Raw genomic sequence first — 19890 nt, 5'->3', positions numbered from 1 at the left:
GCTGTGACATCATCAGGATCACGTTTTATGTTTGTTAATGAAACCTAAAATAAAGGAAGAATTAGGATTAATAAAATAAAATGAACTCAAATGAAAATGATTTTGAGGAATAAATACAAACATCTCATTTAAGTCGTTAGATTTCCCTCCATGTTGTGTGAAAATATGATAATTATTTATGATTTAATTATAATTTAATCTTTTACATTCTTCTGAAACACCAGATTTATTGATTTAATGAAGTGTAACAGTTTTTATTAGAGGTTCTAATAATAATAATAATAATAATAATAATATTACTAACAACAACACAATGATAATTCATAATGATAATTAATTTGAATAAAGCTCGTGACGTGTTGGACCGGTGAGCCTGTTGCCGTCTGGTCTCTAATCCGGACCATCTTCTTCTTCCTCCTCTTCCTCTTCCTCTTCCAGCATGTTTGCGTCTCATTGACTTTTTCTCTCCCCGCGCAGAGATCTTTTTTCCGGGCTTTTCCAGACGTTTCTGCGTCCCTGGAGGAATGCAGCGGGCTAAAGGAGGATAAATATTTAATCAGCGCTGCTCTGGAGTTTTTGCTTAATTAGAGGAATTCTGCTCCTGCCACGAAAATGAACAAAAAAATGACTGCTAGAGATGTCAACCCCCCCAAAAATAATATAAAAATCATCAAGAGGCATGATCAGAGACACACAAATAATATTATTATTAGTATGATTAGTAACAGCTGATCGATGCTGCGAGGCCGATTCTGTTTAATCTAAATTATACAATTAAAGACATATTTTATAGAAGTGTGAAATAAAACACTTGCACTGAAACACGTCTTATTAGCGGCTCCCGGAGTGTGTGTGTGTGTGTGTGTGTGTGTGTGTGTGAGAGAGAGAGCGCCATATGTCCGTGCGTTAAAAAAAAGCGCAAATTGGTGCCAAATCTGCGCGCCGTCCGTGTCAGTCATCCTAACGGCGGGATGACAGAGGAGATTATTCCACATGAAACCAGTTAATCCCCCCCACCCACCCAAAAAAAAAGAATGTGGAGAAGTGTGTGAGGATGGAGGAAGTGAATACAGATTGGTGTTCCCGTTGAGGTTCAGGATTTCAGTCTCGTGGTGCGGGCCCGAGCAGGGAAACGCACGCGGAAGGTTTGGATATAAAATACTTCACCTTCTGCCTCTGCAGCTCATTTAATGACAGACTGAGGCACAAAATAAAAACCTGCACATTTATTTAACACGAGTGACCGAGTGAGCTCGTGAGGTGTGAAGGAAACCAGAGTCGGTGTTGACGCGTAAAACCGGCCGGACTGAGTCCACGAGGTTCAAAACACATGAAGGAGCATGAATGTCACGTGTCAGTGTGTTTAAAAACGTGTGTTTATCTCATTATCTTTAATCTCTCCTTTATCCACTTTTAAAAGTTTCTTTTTTTCTTGAACACGCGGAAACCCTTATTTGGCTGCGTTTTTCTTTTTTTTTTTAAGAAGCCATGACGCAACGTGCGGCTCCCGCCCAATGAGACGCCAGAGGTACGACCGATATGCAAATGAGCATGTCCTTATTTGGTGGTGTCCCCGCCCACTCCCCCGATCCGCTGCCGGTCCCCCGGGAGCCTCCAGAGCCTCGGACCCCGGGAGAAGGAGCTCTCCGCCGGGACAGAGGAGCCATAAAGAGCCGGTGGAGGGAGGGAGGAGGGAGGAGGGGGGGTGAGATTTTCTCGCCGCCCAATCCCTCTGTTCCCCCGGGAGCTGCTGCAGCCTTCCACGGTCCGTCCCTCCCTCTTGTTTGCTAATCATTTCATTTTACTCCTTTTTGAAGCGGTGGGTTTGTTTTTTATCCCACTTTTCATTTCTCCACAATCCGCGCGCTGCTCGCCTCCCTCTGATCTGATCCCGGCTCTCCACGCTCCGTTCTCCCGGCGTCAGGCTCTCCGGATCCCGGCTGATTCTCGCCTCTCTCTCTTTCTCTCTCTACCTCTCTCTCTCTCCCTCTCTCTCTCCTCTGAGATGCTCTCCCCGCTCTCCGCTCCTCTCTCCGCCCTCTTTTAACTTCACAGAGCCGCCGGTTTTTTAAAAGCGAGGACTGCTGCGGAGCGCCGCGGCTGGGATCTAAAACAACCCCCGGAGAAACCCAGAGGGATCCCGGGCTCTTCTTTGGATCAGGACCCGGTACTTTTGGGAGAAGCTCGTTCGTGTGTCCTCCACCCCTCCTCCTCCTTCTTCTCCTCCTCCTTCCGCATCGCTCCTCTTTTTCTCCACCTTAATCCAGGTGGTCCTTTTGGCTTTTTTGAGTGTCGGGTACAAGGAGGATTATTCTTCTTCTTTCTTGTTTCTGGTGAAGACAAAGCTCCCAGAAGGACACTTTGATGTTCTCCATCCAGGACAGCCTCCCCAGGGGGGCTCTGACCATGAAGGAGGAGCCGCTCCCCACCGGCATGACCCCGGTCCGCTCCTGGATGCAGGGCGCAGGGATTTTGGACGCCAACACAGCTGCCCAGAGGTAAAAAAACATATCAATATCCCCCAAAAACCAAGCAACTTGTCGCCTCTCTCTGCGCCGCGGTGCCAATCGGTTGATCAATGCCACAGTTGTAGAAAACTCCAGCGTGAAGGTGAAAGGCACGCTGTGAGAGAAGTGTTGTCAGCCTGCAGGCAGACACAGAAAAAGTTAAAATACGACCACATGGCTTCTGCTGCTGCTTCTTCTGCAGGAAGAGTCAAAGCGTTACTGTCGGTTTGCAAAAACAACAGAGCACGCGCTACTCTGGAGAAAGGATGAAATAACTGAGTGCAGAGTTTTAGTGTGAAGTGTCCGAGGAGCATCAGCTGGACATGTTGGGGTAAAGCTTCACGCGCCTCGTTTCTTCTTAAAATACGTAAAAGTGATTCTGGTGATAATTCAGAAAAGAAGTAAAAATGTGTTTGGACAAGAAACTAAATCACAACATGAAATCTCCTCCGTGATTCCAACCAGCAGCGTCAGTGGTTCACTGCGCGGGGCGGTCGGACCCATCACGCCGTCTCCCTCCTCCTCTCGGGCGGATTCAGGGTTCACCATCTACCCGGCGCGAGCGGAGACAAGAGCCGAATCTCTCTTTCCCGCCTCCGCGTGCCTTTAATAAACCAAAACTCGAGTTCAAATAATGTTCTCATCTTCCCGCACCGCCGTTTGTTCATTTAACCAAATCGTTGCGGAAATACATGCGGTTTTGGTGCTGCACGAGAAACACGCCGCGCGCAAAAGAGCGCAGAGACGCGGCACGAGCCTGTTCTCCGGGATTCTTACAGAACATTTAAAGGTTATTTAGCAAATAATTATAAGAAGTAAGACTTAATTATTTGATGACATCTCTGCGGGTTTTCTCTCTTTCCCACAGATATAAACCCTCGTCTATAAATCTGTAATTAGGCGGTTGGTCAAATAGAAAAGAACATATTTTATTTATGAACCGAGTCGAGGAGGAAATAAATCTCTATTTGAGTGGGTCACAGGTTAAATTACAGGCTTCTCAAAACGCAGGGTAAAATATTGTAACGTGTTTGACCTCCGCGAGACAAACACGCGCACATCTGCGCTCACTTTCACTTTGACATCAATCGATTTAAAGCTTTTTATTTCATTTCAAAGTTCTTAAATATTCTTTAAAATTAAGGGAATAATTTAAAAGCGGGAATCTGAATTACTTTTATTCAACATTACAATATATGTGCATTTAAAAACAAATTCAAATGTGTTTTTAGAGGTTTTAGAAGTGACATAATTCGGTTATTTCCGGTGGAATGTGACGTGAATAACGAGACCTGTGAGCTTTAATCTCAGGTGAGCTGAGGTGAAATCTGAGCCTCACGGAAATAAATCAATGCTGCTCGAGTTTAAATCATCTGAACAGAAGAGCAGCTTCTCTGAGTGTGAGGAACCAGAACACATCCATCACATCCAACACGCGCACCCTCGCGATGTTTCCGCGTGCCTTTTTAAAATGTGTTCACGTTTGTTTTCATGCAGGAATTCAGTGCAAATTAACTAGAAGACTGAAGAAGAAACTGTTTAATTTGCAGTTTATTTTTTATTTCAACGCTTTGTGTGTAAATCTCGAGTCTTGTTGCAGTTTGATGCACAAACGTTTCAGATTAAAAACACATTTTAAAAACATATTTTTCATCAGAATCCATCAAATCAAACAACAGAATCAGAAGCAACTTTATGGATCAAATGTGTTCACACAAGATTCAAACAGAAACACAGCCAACAAGTTGAAGACAAGGCCATTTATAACTTCACACCTGCAGGAAAACATTCTGGATTCATTATTTATTCCACAGAAAGTCATTCAAAAGTAAAACATGTTGACATTCAAATGTTTAGTTTTGTCCAAAATGCAAATATTTATATTCATATTTTAGAAGCATTTAAACAATGAATGAGTTAAAGGAGCTGATTCTCTGTCAGTGAACTAATGTGTTGATGAGCAGCATCAATAGTTCACTACAGAACAGCTGAATAAATACAGCTTGAGGTGCGTTACGTGTCTGTTAACGAGTATATGTGTACGTACAGTATATTTAATGTTTCATGTGCGAGACATGAACGTCAAACAGAAGTTTATTACTGAACAAACACGAAGATTTCCAGATGTTAAGCTTCATGAAGCTGCTGAAAGTGTAATATTTTAGAGTGAAGGTTTAACAACAAGTCATGCATGTAAGTTATTAATGTAGAGACTCTGTTCATTCATGTGTCTGAACACAGAGAAACGTTTGAAGATGAACACATGAAGCTCACGTTTCTAAAAGAAGAAGATTAAATCGATTATAAAGCTTTATAGCTGAAGAGAGGATTCGATGGGTTTTGTCGGCTGCTGTCGTCTTGTTTCCTAAAGCTGCACATTTAGTTTTGTTCTTTTTAAAAGATAAATAATGAAAGTTATAGATGAGTGTGTGTGTGTGTGTGTGTGTGTGTGTTTCCTGCTGAGAGTTAAAGGAAGACGTCCGTCTGTCAAAACCACAAAATCAAACAGCACAAATGTGACTTAGAGGGAGAGAAACCAGCTTTTAAAGGAGTGAAGAAAGTGTGACGTTATGTATAAAGTACAGGAATATATATATATGTATATTATATATGATATATATATTCATATATATTTATATGACATTGTGGTGGTCTCTTTCCTCTGACGCGTGTGTCTTTAGCTGCCTGTTCATCGATCAGAAGTTTAAACACAGCAGCACAGACCTTAAATCCACTCCTCTGTGCTTTTCAAGCTTTTAGATTTAAGTTCTTGAGTTTTTGAAGAGATAATAAAAACATAATAAATAGAATTAAAGCTGTGAACTGAAATGTGTGAGAAAGGAGGAACTCATCTATTTGTCTTTAAAATGTGGAGCTGGAGCTGTTTTCTAACGTCTGTGATCATAACGAGAATCATAATCAGTGGATCTGGTTCTGATCTGTGACACACAGAGGAGCTGGACCCAGAGAGCAAAGTTCACTTTAATTCAGCCCATCCTTGGTTTATATGATAACCTTTATGTATTATTTAGTAAATGTAGCCACAACAAGCAGTTTGAATCCTTGCAAAGCGTGCGTCTGGTTCTTTAATGGGTTCTTAATTCTCTTTGGTGGAAACAATCTGACAGAACGTCGTCTTTAACTGTCACAGCTCGTCATTACTAATCATGAAAACATGAAGATGTGAAGTAACGATAGAGTTACAAGCTTTAATGTTAATGTTCCAAAATGTGTGTAAATATCAAAGCAAGCTTGTTTCAGAGGAAATCGTCTGTTTCTTTACATTTATTTATAAGTTAGAACAAAGTGTGATTCATGAGCATGAAGTCTGATCTCTTTTCATTTAAAGGACTCAGCTCTAACATGCTTTATTTAATGGAAGAAGAGCAGAGATTCCTCTCTCTTCCTGTAGATCATCATGGACATGAAATATGAAACTCAGTGTTTGTGTTGTTCTCGGTGCTGAGAGTCACCGGTTCGAATCCCTCGTGTGGTGAAATCGGCGTAGAATCGATGTCGCTGATTTACTGTCGTCGTGCATTTAGTGTTTCCGTGCTGTCGTTTATTTCTGCTCTGATATTCAAGACGTTTGTAGAATCCAGTTTGTTTTTCAGCTAAAATCACTGACGGCGTCGCAGAGAACAAAGTATTTTAAACGGAGATCACAGACACTTGTTGTGCAGCTGCAGGAACACGGAATAAAAGTCAATCTAAACTATTCACTTTCTTCTATAACGTGCACAATGAGAAGACGTAAACGGGTTCAAAGATTCAAGACAATTCACAAACTCGCCGGTGATTTTCTATTAAACAATATCTTCAACTAAAGGAACTGTACGTTAATATTCCCATGTTTAGTGTCAGTTTCTTTGTTTGTATCAGTAAAGACGTCCCAGCAGCGCTCTCACGCCTCTAAAGAAAGTAAAGCTTCACTACGATACGTCTCCGCTGCTCGGCCTCCCGGCACAGTCACATGACCGCCGCTCGGCCACCTGGACGCCTGAACGGGATTTCATCTCCACGAGAACACGTTTCTCTCTCCGCTCGATCTCACCGGCAGCTCGTCCACGACTTTCCTTCATCTCTCTGAAACGAGTCCAGAAAAGAGCAGAAAGAGCACCTGTGACTTCTAGTCGCTGCTCTTGTAAAAGGTGTGTGAGAGGTCAGAGGTCACGGTGCACGCAGGCTGCTGTTGTGTGTGTGTGTGTGTGTGTGAGTTTGTGCAGGCAGCGGGTGGAGGTTCGAGTGGGTTTCCGTGTAGAAACTTGCAAACTTTTATTTTGAAATGCTGCATGCTTTTATTCTTTTATTAGAAAGTGGACAGCAGAGAGAGAGACTTTAGGTGTCTGGTGAAGGAATGCTCTGGTGAAAAAGGAAACAGACTCGTCGTCCTCGTCGGCTCCTGAACTCTCGTCTCCGGTTGCTCGTCTTCAGACGTTCTTCAGGTTCGACCGCTCCGCGTTTCACACAGAAGCAAAACTCTGCTGTTTGAGTTTCTCTCAAGTGTTTTTCACGTTGAATCTCACGTCGCTCTGCTTTCTTGTCTTCAGATCATATCACAGATTATGGTCTGCTGAGTTTAAATCATAACTGTCTTCATGTTGTCTTGAAGCTGAACTTGTTGAGCAGTAAAAAATGAGCCTTTTTTCTTTTGTTCACTGCATTAAAACGTAACAAATGTTGGAACTTTAATATTCTTAATATCTGTTAGATAATCAGCCTCAACATGCCTTATAACCGCTGAAACATAAAACATCGCTCCGTCGATGTTTTATGTTTTAATAAATATTTAGTGAATAAACCCAAAAAGTTTATTTAGCGACTTGTTTAAAGTATTGAGGATGAAACTTTAACGCTCGTGTGTTGATCTTAAATCTTAATTATATGTTTTTTAATGACACTAAAGCTCCTTTATGAAAAAAAATAATTATAAAATCCTTAAAAAACAAGTTGATCTTTGGGGAAAAGCCGTCGGCTGCACATTCTTACACTTTGTTTTCAGGAAACAGACTTTTCAGGATCACAACAGAAATGATGTGTGAAGATGGAGGTTTTGCAGGTGTGTGTGTGTGTGTGTGTGTGTGTGTGTGTGTGTGTGTGTGTGTGTGTGTGTGTGTGTGTGTGAGATGAAGCTTCAGGTGAACAGATTTCCCTCGACCCTCCCTGACACCGCTGTAGAAAGAAGAAGAAGAATAAAAAGTGCTGAAGAAAGATGGAGCAGAGTGAGTGATCCTGCCCTCCACGCCCTATCTGTGTCCTCTGGGGTTAGAGGGGGGGGGGGGGTGTTGAGAGGTGAATAATCGTCGGCGGGGGGATTTCCCACTTCGCCGCCATTCGTCATCTGCTCGATCATCGGGGGGAGTTTGGCGTTCGTACTCGGGGGTTCGTACTCGGGTCTGCAGCGCTCGTCAGTGATGATCTGAGCGCCGAGGCCTCGGCCGCTCGCTACCTGTTCGATTCATTTCTCCTCCTTTTGGACGTCTTTATTCTCCCGATAACAAGAACAAATGCACTTCCTGCTGCATCTGCATATGTCAACACCCTCCTCCTCCTCCTCCTCCTCCTCCTCGTCTTCTTCACGTACACACAATTAAACTCCTGAACGCCGCCTTAAGAACGTGTCGGATAATTAAACAGCCGGCAGATGCGTCGTCGTCCTCGTTACTGTAAATCCTCAGCGACACGTCGGCGGCGGCGTGGAAGTGAAGTTGACGCGTGTAAATAAACCGTCGACACTCGAGCGACACTCTTCTTTTGTCTCCTCGTGGCCTCTGAAGAGTGTCGGCCGCCGCTCGGCTAATCACAAGCAGCTACGCTACACACACACAAAAAGAGAAGAAGAAGAAAACGCTGCAAACAATTAACCCCGAGCTTTCGTCTGAGAGGAGCAGGTGACCAGGCTAATGGGCTCGGCCAGCGTGTGTGTGTGTGTGTGTGTGTGTGTGTGTGTGTGTGGGCTGTTTTGGAGGAAACAGCTGAGTAGAGAAAACATGCAGCTGCATTAGCCCGGCGCTCCGTCCTGAGAGCTAAAACACACAAACAACAAGTAAAAGACGTGTGACGAGAGTTTGCCGCCAAAAAGCGTGAAAGGTAATTTCCCGCCAAAAAAACAACAAACATCTCCTTGAACAGGAACACTCAGATTTACACTGAACACTGAACGCACCACAGTGACCATAGTTTTATGAAAACATTTAAATATGAAGAAATGAATCTGATTAAAAACATGAATTAAAAACGAGTAGTTTTACTTGTTAAAGCGGTTTCATCCACCAGATTAAATCTGCTACTTCACATCTCTCGTAGTACATTTTGGGTTTACACCTACAAAGGAGTTTCCTGTTCTTATTTCTTCTTTAATATGTCAAACACACCGCAAACAATCCGATGACGATACTCCACTGACCCCTGAACGCAGCACGCGGTGCAGTTTGATGACTTCAGTTCGACTCTCTTCAGACGACTCGCTGTGAGTTTTAACGTTACGACGTTTTTTTGCCGGAGCGTAGATGTTGGTGGTTCGGCTGTTTCCACGGAGCAGCTTTGAGGTTTATGATCGTTAACGTGTGTAATTGTATTATTGTTCGCGTTGAAGGTGAAGCTGCAGAACAAACAGCTGCAGGTCGGAGTTTGACGGCCGTGAAACCTGCGTTTACAACCAATTCTCACACATTCTCACGGAACGCATTAATTAGCACACACACACACACACACACACACACACACACTCGACCAGGAGTGTGTGTGTGTGTGTGTGTGCAGAAGCCCCTCAGTCTAAAGACTAATTTGTTGGTAATTGCAGCATGACAGGAGCAGCCATCTCAGCATCGAGCCACCGTCTCCCCGAGCCGGTCGCCCTAATTAGGAATGACACACGCTATTAAGGTGCACAAATGGAAATCAGTCAGCGGGCGTTTCCTCCGCCGCCGCCGCCATCGAACCCACAGCGGGCCGCCGTCACGCCAAAAAAAATACCTCCCACAATGCACTTGTGAAAGACTCAACGGTAGAAACAAGTGTCAGAATAAGTAGATAAATGAATGAATACATAAATCAGATTCAGCCGTGTGATTACTCTCTGATGCCTTTTACTCTGTTTGATCAAAGTCTAATTATTATTATTATACATGTTGTATTCACAAAGAACACACTAAATGTTAAATTGGGTTTTTTTTCCAATGGAGTTTGTGGTTCTAACCAGTTTAATTGAGTTAAACCTAGAAAAGAAAACAAGAATAATATTTACAATAATATTCACGATGAAAACACAAAGTGTTAGTTTGGTGATTTTTCTAATATAATCTGTTGGTTCTAACTAGTCTAATTAATTCAGTGTGACGCAGAATGTTCATTTGTTCATCGGTTAACTGATCACATCAGACTGTTCAGTTGTGTTTTATACGATATTTATAGATCAACGTTTAGTTATTGATTCGTGAGTTTCCTGTTGTTTGAACATTTGAACATTTTGGAGAAAAGTTGATTTATTCTATTGATGAAGTCGATCAATGTTTTGATTTATCAATGAAATCAGGGAACAGACAGACGGAGAGGATGCTGGACGCACACACACACACACGCACACACACACACACACACGCACACACACACACACACGCGCGCACGCACACACACACGGCCTGCTGTCCTCCCACCGTGCTTCAGCCTCAACTCATTAGTTCATATTACACGGCTAATGAGAGCTAACCAAACAGGTGTGTGTGTGTGTGTGTGTGTGTGTGTGTGAGAGAACACAGGCCTGATTGAGTAAATGTATTCGTGGGTAATTGTGCAGCCCCGCATAAATCAACACACACACACACACACACACTGTACATGAACAATATGTGCATATTTTAACCGTCCAAACTCCACTTCCATAGCAATTAGAGAGGTGCGTGTGTGTGTGCGTGTGTGTGTGAGTGCGTGTGCGTGTGTGCGTGTGTGCGTGTGTGTGTGTGTGTGTGTGTGTTCGGCACTAATCACATTCAGACTGGACGTTTGGTGGGAAACATTAACATCCGACGCTAACACTCGTCCCGTGACGTCACAGCGTCAGAAGTGGGTCATGTGTCGATGATTTTATTGTTAAAGTTGAACACAAGTCTTCATGTGTTCAGTTTGTATTTAATTGTGTCTTTACTGTAGTTTTTAGTCTGAAAAAGGAGTTTTTGTCTTCATCTGAATTGATGGTGATCAGATCTGTGACTCGTTATTTTGGGCTTTACGACAGAGAAAACGTTATCGACATGTTGCCTGTTTACGGTGGAGCTTTCAATAAGGGAGTTTCTGTTAGCATCTGTTAGCATCTGTTAGCATCCAGTCAGTGTGTCAGATCTGGTTTGAAATCTGCTCTGATTAACTTTCAGATTAAAATAGACTCAGACTACAACCTGTAGTGTGTGTGTGTGTGTGTGTGTGTGTGTGTGTGTGTGATTTTAGAGTGTGTGTGTGTGTGTGTGTGTGATTATAGAGTGTGTGTGTGTGTGTGTGTGATTATAGAGTGTGTGTGTTTGTGTGTGTGTGTGTGTGTGTGTGATTATAGAGTGTGTGTGTTTGTGTGTGTGTGTGTGTGTGTGTGTGATTATAGAGTGTGTGTGTGTGTGTGTGTGTGTGTGTGTGTGTGATTATAGAGTGTGTGTGTGTGTGTGTGTGTTGTCCCGTCAGGGTGTGTTTGCTCTGAGTTGGTTTCCCACTGAATCTGATTTAAACATCCACCGTTTATTTGATTAAAATCCTGGCAGCCAGCCAGACAGAGTGTGTGTGTGCGTGTGTGTGCGTGTGTGTGTGTGTGTGCTGTATGGCTCATTAGGCTGGTGTGTGTATTCATGTGTGTGTGTGTGAGACGACAGGCCACGCTGGTTAAAGACTGAAACAGCGGTCACACTCCATCTCCTGTTTGATTAATGTCATGGTGTGGGTGTGTGTGTGTGTGTGTGTGTGTGTGCATAGATATGTGTGTGTGAATATGAGGCATGTGCGTCCGTCTAAGTATCAGATGATTTTCAATGTTTTTTAAGGTTAAACTTCAGAGTTAATGTTCACAGGCTCGTGTCGTTTATTCGTCTTTACTTTAGTGAGTCTTTTAGCTTTCTGACTAATAAAACGTCTCACTCAGTCTGTGTGGTGTTTGAAAGACGTCGCTGTTCACCGGGAAGGGAGCGAGGCTCTAATGAAAGACACTATCCAGGTGCATGATGGGAAATGTAGGCTCCAGTGTTTTGGGACTGAAAGTCCAGACGTCTCCTCACACGCAGACCGCTCTGTCCGTCCACGTCTACAGTCTACATCTCCGGTAGGAACCGAAGTCACCGGCTTGTCGTTGCAGGTGGGCTCGGTTAGGAGTCACATGTGTCCTGCTGTGTGTGTGTGTGTTGTTTCACCTCCAGTCTGCTGATTCTTACACTCACAGACAAACTAAAAAAAACCTCCAAACACACAACACGTGTGTGTGTCTGCAGCAGTCAGACAGGTGGACATCACCTGCATTCATTTAACACACAGTTGTATCTGCTCTCTCTATCAGCTCTCCAATGGAGTTTCAAAATAAAGCTCTGTTTGGTTTGGAACCAGGCAGAGACGCTGGATCACTGGCTGATCCCCCTTTTAATCTGAGACAAGAAAAGATCAACCGCCCAGGTTTTATTGCAATATTCAGGCTGTGTGTGTGTGTGTGTGTGTGTGTGTGTGTGTGTGTGTGTGTGTGTGTGTGTGTGTGTGTGTGGATATGAACTGACTGCACAGGACCGGCTGTCTTGCTCAGTAATTGTTTGCAGAGTGCTCGACACGACTCCCGCTGACCTTTAATTTCAGGCTTTGTGGTGGAAACGTGCAGATCGCCGGCCGCGGCCCTGTGTCTGTTCTGTGTGTCTGTTCTCTCTGTGTGTGTGTGTGTGTGTGTGTGTGTGTGTTTTATTATGTTTTCCTCTCCGGCTGCTGGCGTGTGATTTACACTCCGGGCATGTTGGAGCGAGCCGTGTGCCATCGATACTGTTTTTATTACACCTTGTGCCAAGTGCTAACAGCCGGATACGAGGCGCCGCGACGAGTGGATGCCGCCGCAATTAGCATAATTGAAATAATAATAATGCTAACGAGCTTTCTGAGTGGAGGTATAGAGCGGAGCGGAGAGGAGGACGAGGGCGATCGCTGCAAAGCATTGTGTGTAATTGGGGATAATGGGGCCGGTTTAGTCGATGAAACAGGAGTCGGTTAGTTTTAGAGTTAAAATCCTACGTGTGTGTGTCGGGTCTTTGTCTTCGTTTTCATACAAATGAATATTAAGATAAATGTGAATCGAAGCTACTTTTGTCCTGAAGCTGAGGGTTTGGGATGCAGTGCGATAATACGACTGCGCTAAAACAATATTAATTTCTCCTTGTTGTTCTCAGTTGTCCTGAAGACATGAAAATATCTGCTCAATGAGATTATTTATAAAATAATCCGCTTGTTTCAAGATTTCTGTTTAATACGAAAAAATGAAACACGGAAAAGCAAAAAAATTAAAGATACTAAATAATGCAATCGCACAGCAAATAGAGCGATGAAGAGTCATTAGACGCAAATAAACAAGTGAGGAGTTCACAGAGCAGCAGCCAGTGTGAGAGCAGGTTCCTACTGAGTCACATGAAGAACATCAGAACATCAGAACAACAGAACATCAGAACATCAGAACAACAGAACAACAGAACATCAGAACAACAGAACATCAGAACAACAGAACATCAGAACAACAGAACATCAGAACATCAGAACAACACAGAACAACAGAACATCAGAACAACACAGAACATCAGAACATCAGAACATCCGAACAACAGAACATCTGAACAACAGAACATCAGAACAACAGAACATCAGAACATCAGAACATCAGAACAACAGAACATCAGAACATCAGAACAACAGAACATCAGAACAACAGAACATCAGAACAACAGAACATCAGAACAACAGAACATCAGAACATCAGAACAACAGAACATCAGAACAACAGAACAACAGAACATCAGAACAACAGAACATCAGAACATCAGAACAACAGAACGTCAGAACGTCAGTACAACAGAACATCAGAACAACAGAACGTCAGAACAACAGAACGTCAGAACGTCAGTACAACAGAACGTCAGAACGTCAGTACATCAGAACAACAGAACGTCAGAACAACAGAACATCAGAACATCAGAACAACAGAACGTCAGAACGTCAGTACAACAGAACATCAGAACATCAGAACAACAGAACATCAGAACAACAGAACGTCAGAACAACAGAACGTCAGAACGTCAGTACAACAGAACGTCAGTACAACAGAACGTCAGAACGTCAGAACAACAGAACGTCAGAACGTCAGTACAACAGAACATCAGAACAACAGAACATCAGAACAACAGAACGTCAGAACAACAGAACGTCAGAACGTCAGTACAACAGAACGTCAGAACAACAGAACGTCAGAACGTCAGTACAACAGAACATCAGAACATCAGAACATCAGAACAACAGAACGTCAGAACGTCAGTACAACAGAACATCAGAACAACAGAACGTCAGAACAACAGAACAACAGAACGTCAGAACATCAGAACAACAGAATGACTGAAGTGTGGATGAGGTCGTTATTTATCGATAAATCAACTTATTTATGTGATCGAGTCTTTGAGCAGCTAGCGTACAGAGTAATCATTTGAGCTCCATAATAATATATATATACATACATATACATACATATACATACATATACATACATATATATATATATATATACATATATATATATATATATATATATATATATATATACATATATACATACATACATATATAGTTACTATTGGCTCCACCTCGACAATAATCCAGTTATATAATATAACATATACGAGTCACACAGGACATAGTACTGCGTAGTGAGTACTTTTGCTTGTGATACTTGAAGTACATTTTACAGAGAATGTTCTGTTTTACTCAAGTAACATTCTTCAGTAGAGGACTCATAGTATTTATACTGCATTCTTCAGTACAGGACTCGTAGTATTTATACTGCATCCTTCAGTAGAGGACTCGTAGTATTTATACTGCATTCTTCAGTACAGGACTCGTAGTATTTATACTGCATTCTTCAGTAGAGGACTCGTAGTATTTATACTGCATCCTTCAGTAGAGGACTCGTAGTATTTATACTGCATCCTTCAGTAGAGGACTCGTAGTATTTATACTGCATCCTTCAGTAGAGGACTCGTAGTATTTATACTGCATTCTTCAGTAGAGGACTCGTAGTATTTATACTGCATTCTTCAGTACAGGACTCGTAGTATTTATACTGCATCCCTCAGTAGAGGACTCGTAGTATTTATACTGCATCCTTCAGTAGAGGACTCGTAGTATTTATACTGCATCCTTCAGTAGAGGACTCGTAGTATTTATACTGCATCCTTCAGTAGAGGACTCGTAGTATTTATACTGCATTCTTCAGTACAGGACTCGTAGTATTTATACTGCATCCTTCAGTAGAGGACTCGTAGTATTTATACTGCATTCTTCAGTACAGGACTCGTAGTATTTATACTGCATCCCTCAGTAGAGGACTCGCAGTATTTATACTGCATTCTTCAGTAGAGGACTCGTAGTATTTATACTGCATCCTTCAGTAGAGGACTCGTAGTATTTATACTGCATTCTTCAGTAGAGGACTCGTAGTATTTATACTGCATCCTTAAGTAGAGGACTCGTAGTATTTATACTGCATTCTTCAGTAGAGGACTCGTAGTATTTATACTGCATTCTTCAGTAGAGGACTCGTAGTATTTATACTGCATTCTTCAGTAGAGGACTCGTAGTATTTATACTGCATTCTTCAGTAGAGGACTCGTAGTATTTATACTGCATTCTTCAGTAGAGGACTCGTAGTATTTATACTGCATCCTTCAGTACAGGACTCGTAGTATTTATACTGCATTCTTCAGTAGAGGACTCGTAGTATTTATACTGCATCCTTCAGTAGAGGACTCGTAGTATTTATACTGCATTCTTCAGTACAGGACTCGTAGTATTTATACTGCATCCTTCAGTAGAGGACTCGTAGTATTTATACTGCATTCTTCAGTAGAGGACTCGTAGTATTTATACTGCATTCTTCAGTAGAGGACTCGTAGTATTTATACTGCATTCTTCAGTAGAGGACTCGTAGTATTTATACTGCATCCTTCAGTAGAGGACTCGTAGTATTTATACTGCATTCTTCAGTACAGGACTCGTAGTATTTATACTGCATCCTTCAGTAGAGGACTCGTAGTATTTATACTGCATTCTTCAGTAGAGGACTCGTAGTATTTATACTGCATCCTTCAGTAGAGGACTCGTAGTATTTATACTGCATTCTTCAGTAGAGGACTCGTAGTATTTATACTGCATTCTTCAGTAGAGGACTCGTAGTATTTATACTGCATTCTTCAGTAGAGGACTCGTAGTATTTATACTGCATTCTTCAGTACAGGACTCGTAGTATTTATACTGCATTCTTCAGTAGAGGACTCGTAGTATTTATACTGCATTCTTCAGTAGAGGACTCGTAGTATTTATACTGCATTCTTCAGTAGAGGACTCGTAGTATTTATACTGCATCCTTCAGTACAGGACTCGTAGTATTTATACTGCATTCTTCAGTAGAGGACTCGTAGTATTTATACTGCATCCTTCAGTAGAGGACTCGTAGTATTTATACTGCATTCTTCAGTACAGGACTCGTAGTATTTATACTGTTGACCTGCGTGAGGACGGATGGTTTTTCTTCCTCCTCACAGGAAGTGATTGAACGTACCTGGTAGTGAGTGTTGACGTCTTCTTCCTTTAACACCGCTGTGTTACTGTTATTCCCTCTGAGCCTCCTTTTAAAACAAACTCTTAACCCGAGCGACGCACACCTGAGCTTCCTCTTCCTCCTCCTCCTCTTCCTCAGAGTTTCTCCGCAGACTCTCGACGCTCCTCGGCCGAGTCGAAAAGAATTCCGCTTCCACCAAACCGGCCTACAAATGAGGCATTAAGCATCGGTAATGGAGGTGCAGAAAGGTCACGGCTGTATTAATCTGCCGTCTGGGGAATACACCCCCGAGCCGAGGAGAGCGAGAGAGAGAGCTCCCAAAAACAAACCCAGAGCATGAATAAATATTTATCTACGCCCGGGCGATCATATTGATCATAAAGTGTTTTAGGAAAATGAGATTGATGTAAAAATATTCGGTCGTTGTTGTTTGTGAGCTCGGAGGTCTCTTCCTGCAGGAACATCGATTTTATTTCAGGATTTTTTTTATCCACTTTTTTCCTAAAATCATCTGCTGACATTAACTCACTGATGTTCTTCTCTTTACTCAGTAAAAGGCTTTTTATAGTTTTGCTCGTGGTGCTGAAGCTCATTCTGAGGCAATAATATGGCATAAATCAAAAGCACGATGACCTCTGACCTCATTATGATACAACAATCAACTTCAGGCAATACATGTAAAACCCCATTAAGGATAAATCTAACTGGCAATAAAGTTCCTTTTAATAAGCATTTCATTTGTAGATTTGTTTGCAATTTAGAGTGTAACAATTACATTTGTTTAAGTTTTATGTATTCCTGCACACAGGAAGTAAAAGTGTGTAACGTGCCTGATTAAATAGATAAAGTATGATTAATTATATGATCTTAATATTATGTCTTAGAACATATCATGATAAACAGTGATGGGCCCAACACGGAGCCCTGGGGAACCTCACAACGAACGCATCGTTTTCAATGAAATGTATTTATTAGATTCTTTATCTACTGAACCAGGATCAGTTCAAACTATTCAACACATTATCATCCTCAACATAAAAGCCAGTTTATTGCTTTGTACCCCCCCCCAGTGATTGATCTTTGTCTGGCTCAGGTTTTGTGATGATGGATTCTAGACTTCATGTAAAAACATGTTGAGAAAACGAGGTCAGACAGCCGGTTATAATGAGGCGTGTTAATGAGCTTTTCAAAGAAGCATTTATTTAATATTCATTCCTCCCAGTAAACTAACTAACTATATATATATATATATTTAATAATACATCAACTTCCAGTGAGTTTACAGTATAAACATCTAAACTTTATTCTACACTACATCAGAAAACTCACAGATTTACATTTGAACAAAAACATAAAGACAAAAACACATTCTGCCCTTTTAACAACAACAACTCAATGATTTAATCTCTCACAGGTTGGACTTCTATCATGTTTATTCTATTTATCTACATGGTTTCAAAAAGTTGAATTATTGTCTTTAACCCTTTCATTGACTAGAATCTACCGTTCATCCGGTCAAAACAAGAATGTTTCTCTTAGTTTTGGATGTTTCTGGAGTTCAGGTTCAACACGTGCTGAAGGACTTTTCTCGATGTTGAAGTATGAAGTAAATATCTCAACGGAAACGCTTTATTATTTATACACATGATTACACACACACGCACACACACACACACACACACACACCTGTCACCTGTCCTCCTCTATCACTCTTCTCCTCCTCTATCACCTGTCCTCCTCTATCACCTGTCCTCCTCTATCACCTGTCCTCCTCTGTCACCTGTCCTCCTCTATCACCTGTCCTCCTCTATCACCTGTCCTCTATCACCTGTCCTCCTCTATCACTCTTCTCCTCCTCTATCACCTGTCCTCCTCTATCACCTGTCCTCCTCTGTCACCTGTCCTCCTCTATCACCTGTCCTCCTCTATCACCTGTCCTCCTCTATCACCTGTCCTCCTCTGACACCTGTCCTCCTCTATCACCTGTCCTCCTCTATCACCTGTCCTCCTCTATCACCTGTCCTCCTCTGTCACCTGTCCTCCTCTATCACCTGTCCTCCTCTATCACCTGTCCTCCTCTGACACCTGTCCTCCTCTGACACCTGTCCTCCTCTGTCACCTGTCCTCCTCTATCACCTGTCCTCCTCTATCACCTGTCCTCCTCTATCACCTGTCCTCCTCTGTCACCTGTCCTCCTCTATCACCTGTCCTCCTCTATCACCTGTCCTCCTCTGACACCTGTCCTCCTCTGACACCTGTCCTCCTCTATCACCTGTCCTCCTCTATCACCTGTCCTCCTCTATCACCTGTCCTCCTCTGACACCTGTCCTCCTCTATCACCTGTCCTCCTCTATCACCTGTCCTCCTCTATCACCTGTCCTCCTCTATCACCTGTCCTCCTCTGACACCTGTCCTCCTCTATCACCTGTCCTCCTCTATCACCTGTCCTCCTCTATCACCTGTCCTCCTCTATCACCTGTCCTCCTCTATCACCTGTCCTCCTCTATCACCTGTCCTCCTCTGTCACCTGTCCTCCTCTATCACCTGTCCTCCTCTATCACCTGTCCTCCTCTATCACCTGTCCTCCTCTATCACCTGTCCTCCTCTATCACCTGTCCTCCTCTGTCACCTGTCCTCCTCTATCACCTGTCCTCCTCTATCACCTGTCCTCCTTCTCTGTCCTCGTGCGTTTTATTTCATCTTTACACATAAATCCGTTTTTCTTTTTTTTACAGATTTCAGATCTCGTGATTATTTTTGAGAGATCATCTCAGACTCTCAATCACAATGTAGTGTGTGTGTGTGTGTGTGTGTGTGTGTGTGTGTGTGTGTGTGTGTGTGTGTGTGTGTGTGTGTGTGTGTGTGTGTGTGTGTGTGTGTGTGTGTGTGTGTGTGTGCGTGTGTGTGTGCGTGTGTGTGTGTGTAATCATGTGTATAAATAATAAAGCGTTTCCTCTCTGTGTGTTTCAGCGGTGTTGGTTTGGCCCGAGCTCACTTTGAGAAGCAGCCTCCGTCCAACCTGAGGAAGTCCAACTTCTTCCACTTCGTGCTGGCGCTGTACGACCGGCAGGGTCAGCCGGTGGAGATCGAGAGGACGTCCTACATCGACTTTGTGGAGAAAGACAAGGTGAGCCGCTGAAGACCTCTGTGTTGGTCCTTCATCACCGGGAACACTAAGTAGTTCATTCTGACGCATTCAAATACTCACTAGAGTGGATTCATCCGCCGCTGAAAGTAGTTCCCAACAGATGCACTGTTCCCTCCAGTGATCAGCTGTTTCAGAAAATGACTTATCCTTTTTTATACTTTGTACAAAAATCATAATGTTCAATAATCATGATAATGTTTGAATATATTGAGTAATGTCTAATATACGACTAACGCAGCTCAACGACAAACAGCTGTGTTATTATTTTAATTTCTGAAACAATGTTTGTAATTGAATATTTCCTTTATTTTACACGTACGAATAGAGAATAATAATAATTACATCAATAAATTGAAAAAAACAACAACAGCGACAGATGTATTATTAGATAAATACATAAATACATTTGTGATTCT

The 19890-nt window shown here is 42.5% G+C and overlaps 1 protein-coding gene across 1 annotated transcript in view; it reads left to right on the top strand.

The window, feature by feature from the left end:
* Window positions 1-2364: 2364 nt before the first annotated feature.
* The window catches only part of LOC306702467 (transcription factor COE3), a gene marked incomplete at its 5' end in the record, with an annotated part of 125591 nt that continues 108065 nt past the window's right edge, over window positions 2365-19890 (top strand). Inside the window, 2 exons of the mRNA XM_079168099.1 lie at window positions 2365-2498; window positions 19297-19453. Of these exons, the coding sequence (XP_079024225.1) occupies window positions 2365-2498; window positions 19297-19453 (291 nt within the window). The remainder of the gene's footprint in view (window positions 2499-19296; window positions 19454-19890) is intronic.

This window comes from Pholis gunnellus, assembly GCF_910591455.1.
Source record: "Pholis gunnellus genome assembly, chromosome: 10".
NCBI classification, from domain to species: Eukaryota; Metazoa; Chordata; class Actinopteri; order Perciformes; family Pholidae; genus Pholis; species Pholis gunnellus.
The sequence above is the reverse complement of the archived record's forward strand: the minus strand, read 5'-3'. Positions and strand labels throughout refer to the sequence as shown.